This window comes from Anopheles coluzzii, chromosome X (genome assembly GCF_943734685.1).
Source record: "Anopheles coluzzii chromosome X, AcolN3, whole genome shotgun sequence".
Taxonomy (NCBI): domain Eukaryota; kingdom Metazoa; phylum Arthropoda; class Insecta; order Diptera; family Culicidae; genus Anopheles; species Anopheles coluzzii.
Window position 1 is genome coordinate 15,653,937 of NC_064669.1, and position 17,420 is coordinate 15,671,356.

Sequence of the window (17,420 nt, forward strand, 5' to 3'; positions counted from 1 at the left end):
TTTTCCGGCATCACGCACGAGTGGAAGTGCATCCCATTACACCAGATAAGACGATTGCACGGGTCATGCTAACATCCCTGAACCCAGCACATCGCTAGGGTGTGGTTTTAGCAAACGCGGCAAGTATTGATACTTTGTATATATTATTGCTTTATTTCAATGGAAGGTTTCCTACAGTTTTTGTTTATTTTTTGTTGTTTTTATTTCATTAATATGTGTTTGTTTTGTATTTGTTTCATCCTAAACTCACTAAAACAAGTTCGTTAGATTACATAATGTACGATTTTCAAGTTCTAGAACTAACTTGATTGAAGTGTCTAATCTGTACGTGTGTATGATCTGTCTAGGTGATTGATTTGGTCAATGCAGAATTATTTGCCTTTTATTTGTTCTAAATGTTGTTCCGTCTTTAGTGTACATCTGCATGCATTTGTTTGTCTGTGTGTGTGTGTCTGTGTTAATATTGAAGTAATTATGTGAGTTTTTCATATGTATAAAGTTCTATTAATTTAAGTATATTTTATTTGTTTTATTCTGTTGCTGTGTTTATTTTCTTCACCTTCTTTTTTGGATTTGCTACAAATAACGCGGAAGGAAGCAAACAGTACCTTAGATCGTGATAAACTGCAACTACTACAGATTACGCAGTGCATGGACGAGCCAGTATCCCCAACATCACCCTAAACGGAAAGCGTCTGTAGGACCGCTCGTCTGGCGAAGGTGAACTCACAACGGAACCGTTAAGCTACTTCACACGCCACGCGGTGACGCCCGGCAGCGATGCCTTTCGCCTTTCGGAATTTTGGAAAATTATCTACGATAGACGGGATACGGATCCTGGTCCGCCGAAAGCTCAGTTATACAGCTTAATTGATTTTTTGTTTGTTTTGTATGTTTCTTCTAGTAGGTTACCGTTTTGCAACGCGCAGTTTCGGAAATAAGGTGGTGCTCACGCAACACGCCTTATTGCCCACAGCTTTGCTGATGCCTTCAAACTCTACGCGATGCTTTTGCGTACCCTGCGTGTCGAAAGCGCATGCAAGCATCGCAGCACACATTGTTGTGACATTGGTTTCGCAAATTGTATTCCTTCCCATTTATTTCTTCCGCTTATTCTGCCCAGAGAGAGAAAAACCTATCAAACACTTTAAAGCGCGAAAAATATAATATCACATTGCACAGTAGTGTTCTGGGGTGGATTTGCCTTTCTAGTTTTGCTTGTATTGTTTCGCTAAAGAAGTGTACGCATGTATGCCGTTCCTGGTCACCTGGTCGGAATGCCGCTCCCGAAAACTGAAATGCGGGAAAGGGAGTGATGGCATGTAAAATATGGAACATATGATCTTACAGGGAACTGCGCGTAGAGCCTTTGCGTGTTACGCACCTGCAAGTACCTCATCTGCTTTGAGGAACAGAAAGAAAAGACTCTTCAAGTGAGATAGGGAGAGGGAGAAAGAAAGAAAGAGATAGGGAAAATTTGTGTGTTCACTCTGTATTATTTAGGGTGCATAGAAGAAAGGTTCATCTAGCTGTACTTGATCTAATAGATACTAATAAAGCTGTCGTTTAGTGGAGGTTTAAGGTTAGCGATCACATCGGCTCGAAGATAGTCCAAAGTGGGGACAGATATCTTTTTAACACACTTAGATTGGCTGAGTACAGAACCGAGAACCCCCTTCAATGCGAATGATACTTTGACTTTGGTTAGGAAATTAATGTTTGCAAATAAAAATCAACAATTTCAACGATCACTACCGAATCACTAAGTGGAACGTAAATTAAAACGAAAATAGTAAACGAAAATAGTAAATAGTAGAACGGTTTCGGTTTCGGTTTCGGAGCAGGGGTTCCAGGCTACGGGTGATAGAAAAATAGACAGAAGGAGAGAAAGATACTGTGTATTATTTGTGGTAGTGGTGGTGGTGATTTTTCTCATTAGCTATTCTGAGTGTTTTTTGTTTGTTCTTCAATATATATATATATAATTGCTAAGCACAGCAACAGCTCCATGTGTTGTTGCTACGGTATCGTAAGTCTACTTACTTAAACGCTAGAGCAATCTGGGAAAATTAATACTTAAACAGCCTTTCGTAACAGTTTCATAGTTTAGTATTCCTACGGTTAAAACAAAAGGTACGATAAACGAAGGATGGCACCTCTTTACCACAAGCACTCGTTTCCCGGGACTAGTACATGTAGGTGTGTGTGTTTTGTATCTTGCCGCTTGAGCAGATTGGCTCAACGAACCACAGGAACCGTTGGAAAGTAAAAGTAACTCTAACGAAAGCTCTACGCGGAACCGTGCCAGTGCGCGTGTTGCGCACGAGGTGTGAACCCGCACAAATCGGCACCGAAGGAACGAGCAACAAAACAAGTCGTACACCTGCCGTATCAGGCCAGCTGCTGCCGTATGCTGGATTGCGGAACGCTTTCTCCAACTGGTAATGCGTTTACGTTTCTTCTTTCCCTTGCTTTAAATAATGCTTATCAACCGTATGGCCCCTGGCGGGGGCTACGTGGTGTGCTGCGCAGCACGTTACCACTAGACCTAGCCAACGCCATGAATTGTCTCAATTTTGTTCTATCTACTGGTAATAGGTAGCAAGTAGGAAATACTATCCTCGTGCATCACACTCGGGCAGCGTGTGCGCGATTCACCCTTAAGCACACGCGACGCTCTCAAAATTTCCGCCATATTGTTATACTACCGGAGCGTTACAATTACTCTTCACTGCAGGTAGATGCACCTGGAATAGTGTGTGTGAGAGAGAGGGACCGGATGAGAGGCAAAAGAGACGATTAGTATCGCGCGATCGCGTTCGAGTGTTGAGCTTAGTAACCTCACTGTGGCGTTTGTTGTTTCGTCGAAATTTGGTGCGTTGCACTAATGTCAGGGTATCGCAGGCGCACATCCCGCCACAACACGCGCACCAGTACGTGTGTTGTGTGTGTTTTATTAATTACAAATTCTCGTTCAGGCACCTCACTCGATCACTCGCGTATCGGAACATCGCGTGTGCTACTAGTACAGGAAGAAAGGACACACCAGGAAACAAGGTAAGGGCTGTCCGGTATCTTCGCGGTTGGAAGTGTCCACAGCATTCTTGGCTGTTCTTCCTTTGGTGCAGTACGGTTAATATAAAGAGGGAAGCGCTGTTCCGAGGCCGTATATTCTTGGGGGGGGGGGGGGGGGGGGGGTTTGGTACCGTTACTGCACCAGCATTGGCATTGGCAAGCTTGCACGAGTGCTTGGGGAGTAGAATGTTTAAGCTAGCTTTCTTAGGTTGTTTTTCTTTTCTTTTTCGTTTTTTTTTTTGGTTTAGGCTGTTGCTCGCTTTCCGCCCTTTCTGGCTGACGTAGAAGTGTGTCAAGAAAAATACGTATCTAAGTGTGTGTATGTGAGTGTAGGTGTACTTTGAGGAAGCCTGAATGAGTGTCGCACGTATTGTGTGTTGTAATGTCTTAACGTCAGGTGCCCGATTGATCTGGCCCCAACGTTTCGTCGCCCTTAATTCCATTAGCCCAACGGCGGGCAGGTCTGCGCACTGAGCTCTGCCTGCCCCGAACCCCGATCCTTTTCCCCGTTGCTGTTTTGCAGGTTATGCTGAACGAACGGGCAGGTTCTAATTAGCTTATCTCAGATGCCGCTTCCTCAAGGGCACCCTCAAACGTATCGTGTACCGATTTGCGGGCGGTGCGACGCTTCGCAAACACCAAATTGACGACGGGCCGGGCACGTGATGTCCGGCAGGCTGCACCAGTAACGCCCACTGCGGCAGGCTACTGTTGCTGTAGATGCTGCTGCTGCTACTGCTTCTGCTACTCTTGCTGGCACAAGTCATAGCTCCAGGTGGGACCCGTTGATCGAGTCTATGTTCAGCGTTGAGGTATAGTTAAGCCCATTACATTCTGCCCGCTGCATCCACTCGATGTCGCGTATGGTCGCCTGTTTACGGGAAATGGGAATAACATTAGAATGTTAGCCGTCAGTAGTATCCAAATCCAGCATATCTGGGGTGCCCGTGAAGATGCACGTCCAAGATTATGCAACCCAATTTCACGTTGGCTTCAGAAGCGAAGAATTCTCGCAGAATCCAGTGCTGTTAGCCGTCATAGGCTTATCAGACGATGGAAAGCACTGTCATCCTCATTTGATATTTTTCTGTCAAACTCAGGTTTTGACACTAACAAAAATCCAGCCGTAAGTGTAATAAGATATGAGAATTTGTTTGTGAATTCTCACACTTTCCATCCAATTTATAGATTTCCTGAGCTTTATCAGAAGCAATCAAGAATGTATCGTGGCAAATCAAGATGACAGTACTTTCCATCGTCTAATAAGCCTATCAGTAGTATCCAAATCCATCATATCTGGTATTCGCGTGAAGATGCACACCCAACAATATGCAACCAATTCAACATCGGCTTCAGAAGCGTAGAATTCTCGCAGAACCCAGTACTTTAATATCCGATTTCAATACATTCAGCGGAATCTTCCTGCATATGGCAATTCTCGGTATTCCGGCATTCATTTAGCGCAATACGGAGCACGGAGAGCTGAGTGCAGTGAGCAGCCTCTACCTAGGGCGGGAAAGCCAACACACAATGCGCCGGGCGTGCCTTGCTGACCTTCATATACCGACCGATCGACTGAGCGGATTCTAAAAGTAAACTCGAGCACAGAGCAACACACTAAACGAACGCCAACCGCTCGGTGTGCCCTTCTGGGAGGTTTTCCTTGTGATTCAGATGTTGTTTTTTTTTTTAGTTTTTCTTCCTACAAGCACGGCCTGCACGTGTGCATCCACTGCATTGCGTTGCTCGTGTGTGTGTGTGTGGGTGTTTTTTTGTTTGCCATAGCAACCTTGACCATCTCGTACGGGTTCCTCCGAAACTAAATTGCTCGCGTATTGATCGAATTTCCGTAGCTCCGTAGCAACAAACAAAACATAAAAAAACACACACACACACACACACACAGATGGAAAGTGGTGCAACACACCAGTGCACCCACCACGTGACCGATGAGGTTGGAAGGAGGCGCCGCCGATAGGTTGTGTAGGGCGTGCTGAGAAGCGCTGGTACCTTACCTGGTGCATGGAGTAGACGGCGACGACCACCAGGACGTGCATGATGTTATGCGAGTTCAAATAGATGTCAACACTTCCGGGAAACCATTTCTCGGGGATATGCATCGCTCCAATTACTCCACCCACGGCTGACACGGCGTCCTGTGCGGGCGATATTGCAAAAGCACGGGTGTGTTTATTTCTGAGGATGGTTTATTGCGTTTTTGTTGCTGCTATTACTGCTGCTGCTGTCCCCTTTCATTCCCCGCAACAAAAAGGCACGACAGCAAATAACGATAATGATACAATGTGAAACAATGAAATGATACGTAGCCAAAGGGAGAGAGACAGAGAGAGGGGAAGAGAAAGTGCACGAATAAATCAAATCAAAATCCATCGCGCGTTATACCCCGATGGATACCGTCGGCGTCGTCCTGGCAGCTCCCCCCTACCCGGACCCGGACCGTATCGCCGAAGCAACCTCACTAATAAGCACTCTCCGGCCTCGCAGTATAGTTTGCCACTATTTGAAGCAAAACAAAACAAAACAACAGCAAAAAAAAAGGGAAGAACGCGACGCCCACGCGTGTGTCCCACCTGTGATGGATGCGCGCGTGCCCCGTCCCGTCCAAGGATATGCGCGATGGGAGCTGGCGGCGGAGGGGCCAGGATGATTGCAGGTTGATTACCGGTTCGGGCTTGAGTGAGTGAGCGAAGCACGCCAGCACGCCAGGTCCCTCCCCCACTATATCGATTACCAAACCCCTCGCCCAGAGTCAGGCCAGTCCTGGGACGAACGTCGCTCTCCCCATTAAATTGAAGACCATCGGACGGTGCGCCAGTCGGAGCGCGGTGATCATGACAGCCATAACATTTCAAACAGCGATTAAGGTCGTTAGTAATTTATGGACTTTCTATCCACTGCGTCACGTAGGCCGCCCTCTTCCCACTCCCCGCACAATTGTCCCCGGGAATGGTCATTTGCTTTGATTAGGAAGCGTTGGCAGGCGGGGTCGGGCTGATGGGGGTAAGGAGAGTAAGTGGCGAGCTTCCGGGAATGGATAGCATTCATTACACTGAACTACAACCCCACCGGGCGTTGGATGGGCGGTCCAATCGACACAAGCGGGTGGGGAGGTGAGGATGTAGGTATCGCACGGTAAAACTATCATTAGTGTACATTATTTACCACCATCCGTGTTACCATCAACAACCGTGCACAGCAACACCCTTACCCCCGTCCCCGGGGGTGGGGGTACGCGTACGTTACGTCCTGCCAGCGCTTGGTTGCGGTTCGTGAACCAACAACACCGGACAGTTGCAGAGGGGGGAGGAGAGAATGCTACCAACTCGTTAAAAATTAATTCGCCTGCCCGGTTTTGCCATTGAGCGCGATGGTATTTGATGGGGAAAATACATTTCGCTTCAAAGCGAAACGATGCATGGCCTGGACAACTCATAATGTGGACAGGCAGGCGTGCGGAGGTCGCTCGGTCGATCATTACGCGTGACCGAGCGAATATGGGCGGGGGGTGACGGGAAGATCAAACGTCTAATGGATTGGGAAAATGGTTTGTTGCAGAATGCATTCGCAGCAACAGGATCAACCCTGGCGAGGAGTTAATTGTGTGTGCACTGTTCGCAGGACGATATGGCCGTGGTATTGAACTCACGGAGCAGTAGCAAACAGCAGCAAACAGCAACAGCAGTAGTAGCCGACGATGCAGGCCTACTGCCAACACTTACCTGCAGAAAGACGTGGGTGAGTGAGGTAGGATTTCCGCCGCCGAGCTTCGAGATTCGCAGCAACGTGAGTATGATGCGCATGCTGAACGGCAGCAGAAAGCATAACCGTCGCTGCCAGGGCGAGGATGCCGTCATTGCCTAGAACGAATAGGAGCAAGGAAAAAAAAAGAAGAAAGAAATCAAACTCACTAAGGAATCAATCTTACGGGTTCGGATCCGCTAACGTACCTTAAACAGGCCCCAAATGCACAGCAGCGAGTAGGAAATGATGAGCAACCATTTTAATGGAAAGTTTAAACAGTACACCGTTGCCGTTACCATCGGTAGCGCTCCTGTGGAGGGGTGTTTTTGTTTGAAGAGAGGGAAAGGAAAAATAATAATAAAAATAACAACAATAGTACACCGTAAGGGACGCTAGGCACGCAAGCGTTTGCTTAATTGCGAAGAGTGCTGTTGCAATTGTACACGCGATCAGCATATTGGGATGCTGAACACACACACACACACAAGTAACACATGTTTCTTCCGATATTCAATGGAGGCGCAAAAGTTGAGCAGTACGTCATTAGGGAGCAGTGGCTCCCACAAAAATAGAGGGGGAATGGCTGATTGGAATCTCCAATCCAATAGAGTTGTGCGAATTTACTTAAATAATCGTTCAATTCTGGAGTTGGATGCTTTACTAGCTATCTCGAAGGGTTTTATGTCTCCAAGAGTTTCGTAGCATCCTAATTTACAATTTCTTGGGGGATTTTCCACTATTTTTTAAATATTTTTGATAAAAATTTATGTGTCATTGGCGCAAACAAATTTGAGGAAGACAGTGAAACAAAACAATTACAAAAACCTTGTACATGAGAAGGCTACTTGACGTGAGGTACACTAGATGATGTCTCTAATCACTCTAATCTAATACAGAATGTTTCAAAGCAGAAGGAAGCTCAAACAAGCTAAAAACAGTGAAAACTCTGCTAACAACAGCTTGAAACTTTTACTTGAAACATGTTACTAATCTACACTGGCTTGCTTTCGTTTTTATTTTTAAGGATAGAGCAAAAAACCTTAGGAGTAGGTATAACAATTAGTTATACTGATACGGTAAATATAAGGACGTGCCCGTCGTGGGTTTAAGTCTAAAGTCTCGAAAGCCTGCACAGGCCGGCATGTCAGGATCAACTAGAAGACGAAGATATCTAATAGGTTCCCAATCAAGAACACTGTAATATTCTTATAAACGCTTCATACTCATCTCAAGAGTCTGGTTCCTCTTTAAAGGTCATGTTTTAGAATACAGTGAAACTCCTCATAAGTACCCCTTATAACGAATTTCATAGAACGAGCAAATCTAAATGCTCAACAAATATCTCTCTTAACAAGTGAAATATCTCATAAAGAGCAATATAATTTGTGTTGCTGATGCGTATTTTTGGTGACGATGTGAAATCAAGATCAAGATCGGTAAACATTGAGTAAGGTAAGGTAAACAAATCTTTAATTTTGATTATCACTCAGGCAAGTAAGAGACCTTCGATTCTAAGCATCGTTTAAGATCAAACTATTGTTAGGAGGAAAAGTATCGTATCAATGTGTGAGACACAAGTGTGTAGTATATGTTGACGAGTGTTTTTAGTGCATTTTTCTGAACCTACTTGCTCATGAAGGCGAGATTTTCCCAATTTCTATCTGTTGGAGGAGTTTCGTATGACCACATACGTGGTGTGCTAGAGTGTTGTAGCATTGATGCCAAGAATTTTATCGGAAAATGAACTTATTTGTGCTGAAGAATGTTTACCGTAATACATTTCCAATTGTGATGAAACTGGTTTATTTAAAAATAAAGTCTAGCTGGAAATGTCAAATAGTGGAACCCTTCGACAGAAACCGATCAAAAAGCCTTGGATATTCTGAAATAAAAGCATAACACAATCGACTAATTTTTCAAGAAAATGGACCAAAAACAACCGAGGAATAGTATACTACAAATATTCTCACAATTATTAGCATGATAAACAAATTATTCTTTTTTTTTTAAATGCGTATATGCCATTTTTATGGTCCTTGGACTAGTTATTTCACGTTTGATACAACTCATATGTAAAAGAGCCTCCCGCATAACGAGTTTTTCGTCTAGCAAGTGAGTCACTGCAATGGATTAAACTCGTTATGAGAAGTTCCACTGTATTGTATTTTAAAATAAAATATTACCATAAGAAAGCATAACAGCATTGTGGAGACGAAACTAAATAATTTCTAGTACATATCTAGCTTACATCTTTCAATTTAAACATCCCTTTGTTTTGTAATAATTCTCTCCGATCTAGATCTGAGCTTCTTCTATGTAAGCACAAACTGAAATCCCCCAATGCTGAAATGCTGCACAGGAATAGAAAACAGCGCTTGGGAACCACTGTACGCGACTGGGATGGCCAGGGCTTAGTGATCCGCTCGAGGCAGTAAGTTACCCGTAATAGGTCCCAGAAGGGGTTTCGGTCGCAGCACTCACTGGCAGCGTTAGCGTTGGACCTGCCCGTTGCAAACTTTCCAGCGAGAGATCACGCGATCGAGCATGCGGGATGCGCTGCAGACATGACCATCGGTGTGTCACCGATAGGCAGCATTTTCGCTCGTACACGTACACGCTTCTTGTTTGACCGACAGCAGGGATGTCGTAATGCTGGCAACCGTCACTCAAACCCCAGCCGGGGATGTAAGCACCGTGTAAAAGCGTTCAAGGACACGCATGACGGTTGAAAGTAACGTTACATCTTACCGCGCTGTTGTTGTTGTTGTTGTTGGTGCGCTAATCGCAACCGACAGTTTCAACTCTAGCCTCCAAAGTCGCGAACTGTGTACGCAGCGCAGTTCAGGTTAAAATTATTCTACCAATAACAAAACCAACCAACCAAGTCAATCGTCGAGCAGCGTCCCAGAGGAAGAGCGGCCGGGAGCGACCACTCCCTGCCGCTCTTTCTCGGGTCTGTTTTGTTTGTTTTGTTTGCTTGCACTTGCATGGTCTTGCTGGATCGACTGGATGCGACCGAACCCTGGGCTTACCGAAACTTTGGCTAATCCAGATGCCGAGCATGTCGAGCTGCAGCAGCCGATAGTAGATGCCCTCGCCGTTCTCCAGGTTCATGAACAGATGGTAGACGAAGCTGCCGCACCACGGTGCAACGGAACCGACCAGATGACACCACGACAGAAAGCGATAGTCTTTCTCCCATGGCATCATTGCCGGCACTGTTGCGAGGATGTAGACAATTGGAATGCCTTTTGGGTGCGCGGGGGCGTGCACGAGGGGGGAGGAGGAGGGGGTTAGGGAGAAAGAAGAAGAAGAAAAGGAGACGAGTTACGGTAAATCGAATCGGTTTGGCTGGTGGCAGTGCATCGGCGCTGTTGTTTATTGACCAAGATATTGCCAGGATTGTTTGGCATCCTGGATGGCGCAGGGATGGCCGACCAGGCGCACAACGTGAGTTTGCGCCAACCCTCCCTGGCGCCATTTCGGCCTTCCGGTTCCGGCGCGCCTGATTGAGATCGGCGCTGGTTGAGATCGGTTGAGGGCGCGTTTGAGCAAATTGAGCTGATTGGGCGGCGGCGGCTGATGGGCGGTCGAGCGCGGCCTACTTACCGTGTGTGAGAATATTGATGGTTTCGTTGTGCACGTAGAACAGGCTGCTGAGGCACCCCTTGACGCCCTGCAGCGGCCGGTAGCCGGTCAGCACGTACGGGTTGAACTGCAGGTGCTGCGGCATGTCCTTCCATTCGAGCAGGTCGGCCGGCGGCGTCAGCATCCGCTGCACCTGGGTGATCAGCGTGGCCGGCGACTCGCTGGCCGGCGACCCGCCGTCCGGCTGCACCTCGGCAGCCGGCACGGCCGGCACCGTGTCCGGGGCCATCGCCACCGGTTCGACCGTCGGCGTCGTCGGCTCCACCGTGCGCTGTGCGAAGCTCGTGCGGGGGGAGGGGAAGTGTTAAGTGTTTTGGTCAGCGAAAAACACCCGGAGCGAACGCCCCGTGTACAAACACACACACACACACACACACACAGGCGCACAAAATCACTCCGTCGAGCCCGGCGAACAGTCAGCGGCTTTATCCCAAACGCTTCCGTTCGCGTTCAACGCGTGACTGCAGCGTACTCTAGCGCCTGCTGCTCCGACCGGTCTAATGTCCTGCTGGTCAACGCACACACAGATACACACACGAGCGCGCGCGCACACACACTGCAGAAAACACTGGCACACTGGCACACAGCACCTGAGCGGCGGTTCTAGCACGCGGCCGCCTCCATCGGCGCTCGCGACACTCTCGGCTGCTCGGGCTGCTTCACTGATAACCGAACGGACGTTTTGTGCGGACGGTGTGCGGAGGTTTGCGAGAGGCCAATGGCCAGCACAATCAGAGGAGCAAAACACAAGCAGCCTTGATGACACTTTTTCGCACTCACTCTCTGGTCCCACGGGTACCGCGTACCGTGCTAGAGTTGTGTGTGCCGTTGCCGCTTAGTAGCTAGCTGCGCCTACTGTGACATCCGTGACACAGAGGAAGGAAGGAAAGAAACAGAAATATAAACCGCACTCTCCTTTCGCCAGAGGGGTTTTCGCACCTCTTTTGCTGCTTTTGATGCTGCTCTCGCGTCGCGTTAATCTCGCGTTGATGCGAAATCTTCTCTCTCTCTCTTTTCTCTCTTTCTCGCTCACACACAGTCTGGTCTGTCTCTCGTGCACCACGCGTTCCGCGTTGACGTAGAATTGGAGATTTCCTTCACAAGATTTCGGCCTCACCGGGCGAGCGCATGGTCCAACACCGTTTGCTTATATTGCCGTGCCAAACCGTGGCCACCACCATGTTTATTTATGTAATCAGAGGCCGGGCGAGTGCGGGGCGCTGTGGCCGCTGTGAAGAAGAAAAGATGAGAAGAAGAAGTAGAAGATGAGATTAAAAAAAAATGAGCCGGGCCACTGCCGGGGAGCAAATAAAGAGCACAAAATCAGTGTAAGCTGTAAAATGTGCAGAACGTTCACACAACAACAAAAAACACGGCACATCAACAATTTCGAGCGCGTGTGCTGGGGTATGTGTGTGAGTGCGGGATGGTTGTAGTGATGGGTAAAGTTGGCAAAAACCTGGAGTTGAATCCAATCCGACTCCGATAATTTCGGAATCGACTCTGGAAGGTAGCTCCGAAATCTTCTGGAGTCGTCCGGAGCGGTCCAGAGTCGCTTTAGAGTCGTTCGGAATCGGAGTCATCTGGAGTCATCTGGAATTGTCCGGAGTCGTAGTCGTCTGGGTCGGTGTCGTTCGAAGTCTTGGGGAGTCAGAATCGTCCGGAGTCGTCCGGAGTCATCCGGAATCAGTTAGAGTCCGGGTCGAAACAAAGGCTTGTATACAAAGGGCAGGCGCAAAGTGAAAGACAAAAAACAACGAAACAAAATGCCTGATCACAAGTACATTGCACCGAACGGCTCCTGTTAACTGCAACCGACTCCGACTCCGACCGACTCTGAATGACTCCGACTCTGGTCGGCTCCGGGCGACTCCAAATGACTCTAACACCAAACGACTCCGGGCGACTCCGGGCGACTCCGAACGACTGCGGGCGACTCCGCACGACTCCGGACGACTCTGGACGATCCGATTGCGAATAACTCGGAACGATTTCGGGAGACTCCAGACGATTCCGGGTGACTCCGAGCGACCCCGAACGACTCCGAACGACTCATGATGACTCCGGACGACTCTGGACGATTCCGACTCCAGCCGACTCCGAAGGACTCTGATACTAAACGACTCCGGACAACTCCGAACGACTTCGGGCCACTTCGGACGACTCCGACTCCAGCCGACTTTGGACAACTCTGACACCAAACGACTTTGGGCGACTCTGGATGACTCCGAAAAACTCCCACCCGCTCAACTACGACTCCAAACGACTCCGACTCCCGGTGGAACTATTGGTTCGGATTTTGCCGGAGTCGTACTCGAACTAACAATAGCCGAAGTCGGTTCCAAAGAGCACATCACTAGATGGTTGGTTAAATCACAGAGATGCAGTAGTTTTTGATGTCGGCCGGGCTGGGACTTTTCTGGAAAACAAACAAACGCCCGAACTTTCGATTGCTATTAAAACACACACACACACTGGCGGTGGGACGCGGGTAGTGTAGGGGGGGGGGATGTTGGCGCAATCTGTGCAGCAGTTTGGCCCGACCCAGGCGCGCACTCCGCCAAGGTTGCTGTCCGAGCATATTGTTGACATTAGCATCTCCCCCCCCCCCCCCCCCCCCCCCTTCACTCCACGTCTAACTACTCTCCCTTCTGGGCAAACCATAATTAGCGTCATTTCGCACACCGTTCACGTGCTCGTAAATTTCACGCACACCGCAGGATGAGTGAAGGGAGTACGGGGGCGCACACCCGCTACCCTTCCCCTTTCCCTCCCATCCGGTGCTCCATAAACCGACTCAGAATCGGGGGAGCGGGAGAGGGGGGGGTTGGTACCTTCACATGGTAACACACACTGTGCCCGGTGTGACGACTGGTGGTGTGTTTTTCCGAAACGAGCGCGAGCGCGCGCGCGCGCACGCTCTCCCATGTGTGTGTGTGGGCCTTTTTTTTGCTGAGGGGGGTGGGGGTGGGGGTACTGACAGTTTGACTGGTTTAAAATAGATCAAAACTGCCAGCCCCGCGTACTTAGAGGGCAGTGTGTGTGTGTGTGTGTGTGCGATAGGGAATTGTGTTGGGAGGAAAAAAACGAATTTCGCACACGCCGAGAAGAAGGTGGAGGAGCATGAGCACTATTTTGTTTTTTTTTTGTCACTCACGTGCGCCTCACCTTTGCCTGCCGTGATTTCACGTACGCTCTCTCGCGTGACACAGAACGATCCCCAGGGTGAGGGTGGAAGAAGGAGGGAAGAGGAAGGGCTTGTACGCGCGTGACATTTCCGAGCCCGAGGATTCGGCTCTAGGCAGGACGGCCCTTTGCGACGGACGGAGAAAGTTTGAAGGCGCAGCGGCCGCCATCACATGCCAAAATGCCCTGCATGTGTGTGTGTGTGTGTCTGTGTGTGTATGGGTTTCGTGTCGAGCGTAGCGGCAGGAGAGCCTTCGAATTCCAATAAAAGGGATGCGAGGAGACCCCATTCGCTCGGGCTTACTTTCATACACTACGCTTGCCGCCATTACATAGGCCTTTTTCTTTGCAACGTGATTGCCCTTATGATTCGCCCGTTAAGCACACACTCACAGACACACATGAGGCAAGGAAAAAAGATCCTCCAAATAAATAAATAAAAAGACAAAATAAAAGGAAAATTCCCAAGCGGCTACCATTAACGGACGCAGTGATGGAGACAAATTTTCCCAATTCGCAAAAAAAAAAAAAAAATCACACGAAACACCGCACGCCTACGGCCGCCTTTACGGAAGCCTTTACATAACACACCACCACCGTAGTCGAGCGGTAGGCTCGAGCCTTCAATACTCCGGCCCTCCGGCACACTGTCCCGGAATGTCCTCCCGGGGTGGCCGGAGTTTGGTGGAAGATGAGGAGGTTTTTTTTTCCTTCTTCGGCCGCGTTTATTGGTTTGGGCCGTCGACACTTGTGGTGGTGTGTTGATTACACCACATGGGCCAATCCCGGCCGTGGTGGTTCGTGGTGGTGGCGGCTTGCTCCGGCCAGAGCGGCAAGGAGCCTTTGCGGGTGTTTGATGGTTGAAGAGGATTTGAAGCGAAACACCGCACAGGGAAAGCGGACGGCTCGCGAAGGGAAGCCAGCTCCTCCCAGGGTTCGTTGTTTGTGCACCTTTGGGTCGTGTTGTCGGGTTGAGTTGTGGGACATTCGGGCGAAAACCATAAACAAAAACGGATCACACTTACAGCAGCTCTACTTGACAGCAACAACAAAGCGAAAATATACAAAAAGACAGTTTTGCCCACTTTCACTAGCAAACGATGATGTACGGGGAGCCTCGGAATTTGATTTGAAGTGTCACCGTGTGCACGTGCTGCGGTTGCTGCAGGTGCTTTCTTAAATAAGGAAGGCCGAGAAACGGGGTAAGGTGTAGTGCGGGGCTGCACACTCATAAACATGATTACCTTCGCTTTGCTTTTTTTTATCTCTCTCTCTCTCTCTCTCTCTCTCTCTCTCTCTCTCTGTCTCTCTCTCTCTCTCTGTCTCGCTGGCCGTGGGTTTTGTTGAATCACTGCACTTGACTCCTCCAGTCCTTTCGGCACGGTGACGCTGTGTGATTGTGTGGTGTGGGACGCAAGCGTGCACCAAGCGCCATGCGGTGCGCTAGAACCTCACCGCCCGCACCACCCACCTAGCTAAGGATGCGGTGCCGCGCCGGGCAGCATCACTTTTGCTCTCTGTGGATGGGTGTGTGTGTGTGTGGGTGTGCGTTTTTGTGCCGCGTATGTGATGGCAATGATCGCACCTTGGCGGCCGTTTATCCTAGAAACTCACACGGACAAACACACACGGACACACACGGACACACATTCACTCGCTCACACGCACGACACATACACGAGGACACACACACACGCACGCACACACACACACTCGCATGCACACACACACACACATATATGCCGGTGCGGGCGCGCAGGACTAGATCGAGCGACGGACGGGAGAACACTGGATTCGCGATTCGTCGCCGGATCCAATTTTCCGTTTTTGCCCCTCATTCCTCTCAGCCTTCACTTCCTTCCCCCCCCCCTTCCACATTTTAGACGAATCGGCCCATCGGGCCGCCGGGCAGGATTCTTTTCGGCTTCGACAGTTTTCGGCGTTTCCCTTTTTAGCGGGCGCATGCCTCCACCCCCCCCCCCCCCTTTCCCTCTCCCCTCTCCAACCCACCCCCCTTTACCCCGCACTCACAACATCCACAATCAACCTCCTTGGACGCTCTCTCTCTCTCTCTCGAGCGCGTGTGTGTGTCAGGTCTCTTTCTATCTATCTCTTTCTCTCTCTCTTTCTCGCTCTCTCTCTCTCTCTCTCTCTCTCTTTTTCTCTATTTTTATTATACTCATTTATGTGCTCTCCTTCTAATCATCCCTTCAAATCGTACTCCCGATTTTACTGAAACCGTTTTCCCAACCAACCCCGTTCCCTCGCATCCCACTCCCTCCTCCTCCACCACCTTCCCCGGTACAAATTTCCCGCACATCAATCGATCGGCCCATCTTTGTGAGACAAGATGAAAAGTGAACCATGCTGCTTTTTTCATCGGTGACTGTTACTCTCGTGCAGCTCTCTCTCTCTCTCTCTCTCTCTCTCTCTCTCTCTTGCCGTTTAGTTATCACTCTTGGCCCTTGCTTTCCCCCAATTCCATCAATCGAACTCGACCGCGTCCTTTCGGAACCCACAAAGGTGAACGCATTCGCACTGCTTTCACATCCCCGCACCTCTCCCTCCTCCTCCTCGTAATCTGTGTGTGTGTTCGGCCGCTGTGCCGGTTCTTTTTAGCAGCGGGCCCGTTCCAAGCTCGCTACTTGCCATGACACCGTGTGCGCATGACCATGCGTTGGCACGTTCCTCCCTGTCTTTGCTCTGTCCCACTGTATGCGGCGGTTTTCCACGCAAACACACACAGGCACACGGTGCTTGCCGAACTGCAGTGCCCCTCTCGGGCAGCGGAATGACAAGAGAGCGGGTAAGGGGGGGTCCGGAAAAATGGTGATGAGGGGAGCGCAAATTTGGTATCTTCGTATCGTTCGTGCGAGCGGAATGGCGTACGCCCCACAAGAGAGCACTGAGCGGGTGGCCGAATCGAGAGAAGCGGAGAACAAATGGGACGAAGCGTTCGATTGGAAAATTCAAACGAAAGGAAAATCAGCCGGAAAAGCGGGCTCGGTTTTGCAGCACATGCTGTTTCATTGTTCTTTACACCCTTTGGCCGGTAACTTGACTTCCTGGTGGAAAATGAGCATAATTTTTTTTAAATCTGACAGCTTTTTGTTTTGTTTTTATATGTTAAGAAAAGGATAATATGAGAGAAATAGAAAGAAATAGTTTAACACACCCAAAGGTTTACAGTTGTTTGCTCTCGTTACAAATAATACGGAACGGTTATTTTAAATGTGCGTACTAGTGATGGGCAAAACGAGTCTGCACCCGGATTTGGATGAATCCGAAGTTAGTGGGGATTGGTGGTGGGGATTTGGGAGGTCTGCTTGGGATGGAATAATGTTTAGCCTTTTTAACCATGTTTAGCCTTTAATGTTTAGATAAATTTCATGACCCTTGGCCAATTATTTATAACAATTAACTCATAACTATACTTCCTAATTTACATTCCTTTATCTGCACTACAGTCTGCTCCCGAGTTACACTGCTTGTGTCGAAATTCACTGTTTTCGGCCAAAATACAATTGATAACACGGTAATTTTTACTTAATTTCCCTACCAGCAAATTTCCGTTAAATGCCTTCTAATCGCCTTGTAATCGCCGGCGAATTGAAGGCGATCAGCAGTGCATTTAGCAGTAATTAAATGCCTTTGAAATATGTCAATGAAAAATTTCGCTTTTAATTTGAAATTTGAAATTGCAACTGTCAAAAGAAAACCTTACAAGCGTCTTCAGCACTGCACTGTTG

General features: G+C 48.7%; 1 protein-coding gene across 4 annotated transcripts; it reads right to left on the minus strand.

Moving 5' to 3' along the window:
- Positions 1-124: 124 nt before the first annotated feature.
- LOC120951240 (progestin and adipoQ receptor family member 4) lies at positions 125-15,635 on the minus strand. Of its 4 annotated transcripts, none has more exons than XM_040369848.2 (8): positions 14,916-15,635; positions 11,425-11,714; positions 10,447-11,337; positions 9,870-10,085; positions 7,044-7,147; positions 6,816-6,953; positions 5,091-5,231; positions 125-3,946 (listed from the first exon to the last, which is right to left on the minus strand). In XM_040369848.2, exons 3-8 carry the CDS (start codon positions 10,712-10,714, stop codon positions 3,839-3,841), a joined length of 975 nt encoding a protein of 324 aa, XP_040225782.1. In that variant the 5' UTR covers positions 10,715-11,337; positions 11,425-11,714; positions 14,916-15,635; the 3' UTR covers positions 125-3,838. The 4 variants fall into 4 exon arrangements, with proteins under 4 accessions (XP_040225782.1, XP_049461147.1, XP_040225776.1 ...); XM_049605190.1 differs by having other exon boundaries at positions 10,447-11,340; XM_040369842.2 differs by having other exon boundaries at positions 10,447-11,714.
- Positions 15,636-17,420: the final 1,785 nt, after the last annotated feature.

What these genes read in the sequence shown, in the direction of transcription:
- LOC120951240 (XM_040369848.2), bottom strand. Translation starts at nt 10,714, where the DNA reads ATGGCCCCGGACACGGTGCCGGCCGTGCCGGCTGCCGAGGTGCAGCCG. An exon ending in CTGGATTAGCCAAAGTTTCG is followed by an intron (nt 7,148 to 9,869) that starts GTAAGCCCAGGG and finishes ACCCCTCCACAG; the next exon opens with GAGCGCTACCGATGGTAACG. An exon ending in CCGTCTACTCCATGCACCAG is followed by an intron (nt 3,947 to 5,090) that starts GTAAGGTACCAG and finishes TCCCGTAAACAG; the next exon opens with GCGACCATACGCGACATCGA.